We start from the raw sequence: 5,137 nt of genomic DNA, 5'->3' as shown, positions 1-5,137 counted from the left end.
TCCCCCCCACCTCCTCCTCCTCCTCCTCCTCTTTCTCTTGAGAATGAAGGACTGAAGCAGGGAAAATATGGAGGAAACTTACCAGTAAGCAGTTCATCTTTGTCAGACAGGCAGAGTTGCAAACCTCAAATGGCCTTTGCTCTGTGCTCCCCCACTGGTGTATGGCAGGGCTATGTACTCCAGAATGTCTAGTGACTTCTGCTTTCTTTATGACCAATCAAAATTAACGCTTTTGAATGTGAGCAACAATGTAAATGACATAAATGAATGTTGGTACCCTCTTGTTGGCTTACAGTCAGAACAGTGCAGCAGTCCTTCCAGGTTGCTTCTTAGGTCACCCTGCTCCTTACCTCTGCCATGCTGACCCTACAACATGGTCTAAGAGGTACTTTATTGATGTCTATACACTCTGAAACTTTTCTCTTAGTTCCTACACCCAACCCAGTTCTGTTTTTCTGGGTATGTCAGTTGAAATTCAATTTCAGACAACAGCAACATTTTTAGCTGTTTGAAGCTAAAAGAGATTGAGTAATGGCAGTGCAGTGTGTATAAAATCAATGGAAAGATAGCTGTGAGTCCAAGAGGGCTTCCAGAGACACAGAGACAGCAGAAGGCTGGTCTGCCACGGCAGCCTCTGCCCAGAAGTCAGGAGGCAGAGGGGTTGAAAACCCACACCGACGGCATGCCACTTCTGCTGACATGGAATGGCTTCTGCTGTCACAGCTTTTGACTCTGGAGCCACGCTGGGTCTGTCTGTTGTGCTCACCAATAAAATGAAAATGACAGCCCAAAACAGAAGCATCTAGAACTCTGGTACTGAAGAGCTCTGACTGTACCCACTGGTAGAAACATTAGAATGTTCTGCCTTCTAAATTTGGTGTGTGCACATCAAGGCATTGGACCCCAAATCTCATCTAGAACATGGGCTGCAGGAGGGCTTTTAACCTCTGACCCTGGCAGTTCAGTTCAGCCCTATCTTTACCAACCTGGCGCAGCATTTATCTATTTTCTAAGAGTAAGACTGGCTTTAGGAGCTTCTGCATATTGTTAAAAAACAAATAGCTGTGTCTGTGTATTCTTAGTTTTCATAGTCATTGACTTACAAAGTTGTCTGTTCATATATATGAAAAAGTTAAAGGGACCAATAGCTCTAAATACTTCCATGTGAAATTGACAGAACCATCAGCCTACTGGATGCTTACATTGTTTTCACTTTACAATAGGTTTTGCAGTACCAGAACTGATATATTTATAAGAAGTTCATAGATCAGACATTAATAATACTTTGTCTTCAAATTTCTTCTCTTTGACCAAATTAAGACTTTTTGTGATTTTTCTATCTCCTAATACATTCTTAAGTATATGCAACTTGTACCTATCAAGGAAAGAGCTTATGCCAAAACAGCTTTTTGCATATCCAAGCAAGATACATGATTCAAGAAAGGAAAACTTTCCTTTAATAAAGTGAGAAGGCCATTCTATTTAGGGTGGGGCTCTACTGCAGTTTGAGAAATGGAGCTTTTGAGCTGGGCATGATGGTGCATGCCTATAACTCCAACTACATGAGAGGCTGAGGCAGAAGGATTAAAGTTTGAGGCCAGTCTGGGTAGTTTAGGGAGACCTTGACTTAAAAATGAAATAAAAAGGGATAGGTGTGTGGCTCAGTGGTGGAGAATTCTTGGGTTCAATTCTCCAGCAACCCCCACCTTCACATACCACAAAAGAAATGAAACTCTTGCTGTGAACTTGGACTTGGGAGTGGGTTAGAACTCAGATGATAAGAAAGCTCAGATGATAGAGAAATTTTAATCTCTTATAATTAGGGTTTCTTAAGGTGAACTTAGTATTCAAACATGATGAAACTAAGTCACCAAGATGTTACTTTTAAAATGTCTTGAAAAACCAAATATAAATTATTTTTGAATTATTTATTTGACTTCTTCACATCTTCTGCCTAGTGCACATGTCAGAGTTCATTGCTTGTTTCAATAGAGGTACTAAAAGAAAGCAAGCATTTTTTGCTTTATCAATGACTTTAAAAACCAATGCATTGTTTTTGTCACATTGTAGAATATTATATGGCATTCCTCTTATGGATGAACAGCAAGAAAGTGTCAGCAATGCCCCAGTGCCACCGAGGCTGACCCCTGAAATAGCATGGAGAATGAGGTGGCGCTTTCACAACCCACACCTGGAGCTCTTGGGACAGGAAGTAAGTTCTTTCATATTAGTTTTCTCCATCTCCAAGATTCTTAAACTTTCTGGCTTAGGACACTTTAAACACTATTAAAAATTATTGAGGACTCCAGTAATTGTTTATGTGACCTGTATCTATTGATATTTACAATGTAAAAAATTAGAACAGAAAATATGCATTTATTTGTTAAAAATAGAAATAATGAAGTCATGTGTGACATATATATTTATGAACAATTATTTTGTTACAAAAAATTATAGTGAAAATTATAAATAATATTACTTATTTGTATTGCTTATCTCATCATTTCCTGGCTCTACAGAATACATCTAGGTTCTGAAGTTTACTTCTATATTGAATTTTGTGGTTGTTTTGGTTGACATGTGAGATTTAAGAAGTTGTGCTTTCTTGAGAGTTAGTTGAGAGATTTCTGCTTCTGGGGAAGGTAAGGCAGGTTCACTTTTCTGTATTTATACTACTCACTACCACTAAAAATTGTGCACATTACAAACGTAAGTAGACTCTGATGGTGGATGGGTGAAGCACACTGACTAGGAGTATTAGGACCCAAGTTGTGACGGGGTAGTAAGTCAGTGTTTTCAATTTCCTTTCTTGCTTGATGTATCCTAGATGTAGCTGAATAAGTTGGTGATGTGTACCAGCTGGTAAAGGCAACCATGAGGTAGTTGAGCTTTTGTATCGGATTTATTTTACTGAATGTTCTCAAAAGTTCATCCATGTTCTTACAAGTGCTTCAAATTCATCCATTTTGTATAAATGCCACATTTTCTATTTTTAAATTTTATTTTATTTTGAATAGTAAAAATAAAAGCAAAAACAAACAGCAGAAACAAAGACAGAAACAGGATAAAATAGAACAATACATATGTTACAGATTTTCAAACCAAGAGTGCTAATTAATGGTTGTTCTAGTATCTCTTTTATTGTTAAATCTATTGCTCAGATTAACAGATATAGTTATGCAAGATTGGATAGATAATTGAAAATTACCACTTGATTTCAAGAATCCTTAATTTTTTCTGGTCTTTTTTTAACTTTTTATCCAAATTATTTTAATGAGTGTATAATAATAATTGATAAGATATTAGAAATGTTATACCTTTAGAAGACCAAGATGAGAGGTATTCAGGTGTGATTTTTGTATTATATATTGGTGTTCTTGATGTCATTACTTAGATTGCACATATCAGCATATAGAGTTAGCCAAGGTCAAAACTCTACACATTAATTGCTATTTTCAGAAAATGGATGAAAATTATTAGTACAGTCATCTCAGCCATCCTGTATATATACTTTCATATCTTTCCCTTCCTTTTTTTCCTATCTTTTCTTATTTCTGTCATCTTCATTGTTTAATCCTTGAGTTCAGTTTCTGTTTTACTATATCTATTATACTTTTCAGGTATTCATTTCTTCATTCATGTTCTTACACTACGAAGACAGTACAATATTTGCACATGTGGGTCTGATTTATTTCACTTATGAGTATAGTCTCTAGTTGTATCCACTTACCTATAAAGGCTTTGAGTTTGTCCCTCTGTATAGCTGAATAATACTCTGTTATATAAAAATACCACATCTTTTTTATCCATTCTTCAGGTGATGGGCATTTTGGCTATATCCAAGATTTAATTATGACAAATTGTGCTGCTATAAACATGGGTGCACATATATCACTATTGTATGATGTTTTCAGTTCTTTTGGGAAAATACTTAGAAAGAGAATAGCTACTTTGAGTGGGATTTCTAGTCCTAATTTTTTCAGGAGTCTTCACACTGATTTGCATCGTTGTTATACTAGTCTATATTCCCACTAGCAGTGGAGAGGTGTGCCTGTTTCACCAAAGCTTCTTCAGCATTTGTCATTAGTTGATTTCTTTATGATAGCAATTCTTCTGGGGGTGAGATGATATCTCAGTGTTGTTTTAATTTGAATTTCTTCAATGGCCAGTGCTGTGGAACATTTTTTTAAGTATTTATTTGCCACTAGTATTTCTTCCTCTGAGAGGTGTGTATTCATCTCAGATGCTCCTTTTTGGATTGGGTCTTTAAATTTTGGGGACCTAATGTCTTTCTACTTCTTTATATATTCTATATAGAAGACCTTTGTCTGACTGATTATTGGTTAAGTTTTTTTCCTAATCTGTCTGTGATTTTTTTTTTTGGTAATTTCTTTTGACATGCAGAAACTTCTCAATAAGATGAGATACCAGTTGTTGATTCTTTGCAGTATTTCCCATGCAGTTTGGTTTTTGTTCATGAACTGTCTGCCTACCCGTCTTCTAGATTTCCATCTACTTTCTCTTCCAAGGAGATTTAGTGTTTCTGTTTTAGTGTTTAGATCTTCAGTCCATTTTGACTTTAGTTTAGTGATGACAATTGACCTAGTCTATTTTTAGTTTTCAGCATGTGGAAAGCCAGTTTTTCCAGCATCAATTATTAAAGAGGCTATCTTTCATCCAGTGAACAGGTATGGCCCCTTTGTGGAAGATAGGATGGCTGAGTGTGTTTATAGTTGTATCTGCATATTATAATCTTTCCATTGATCCTTGGTTCTGTTTATTTTTTTCCAGTAGCATGCTGATTTTATCACAGTAGCTTTGTAGTCTGATTTCAAGTCAGGGATTGTAATACCTCCTTCCTTGCCTTTGTTGTCCAGGATTGCCTTTGCTATTCTAGGGCTTTTCTGGATTTAAATAACATTTAAGTATGTTTTCCTGGCTCTGTGAGATACATTGATGGTATTTTGATAAGTATTGCATTAAATCTTTATAAAAATTGTGGGAGTATGGCCATTTTTACAGTTTGGTTCTTCCTATCCAAGAGCAAGGAATATCTTTCCATTTTCTGAAATCCTCTGATCTGTTTTTTTCAGAGTATTGTAATTTTCTTTTTTTTTCAAAGTTTTATTGATAAACA

At 35.9% G+C, this 5,137-nt stretch overlaps 1 protein-coding gene across 1 annotated transcript in view; it reads left to right on the top strand.

Moving 5' to 3' along the window:
• The window catches only part of LOC111818290, a 142,417-nt gene that overhangs the window by 32,763 nt on the left and 104,517 nt on the right, over positions 1-5,137 (top strand). Inside the window, exon 4 of the mRNA XM_023721832.1 lies at positions 2,071-2,212. Coding sequence (XP_023577600.1) covers positions 2,071-2,212 — 142 coding nt within the window. The remainder of the gene's footprint in view (positions 1-2,070; positions 2,213-5,137) is intronic.

This window comes from Octodon degus, unplaced genomic scaffold (genome assembly GCF_000260255.1).
Source record: "Octodon degus isolate 3935 unplaced genomic scaffold, OctDeg1.0 scaffold00086, whole genome shotgun sequence".
Lineage (NCBI taxonomy): Eukaryota > Metazoa > Chordata > Mammalia > Rodentia > Octodontidae > Octodon > Octodon degus.
This window is presented reverse-complemented; position numbering and strand designations above follow the sequence as displayed.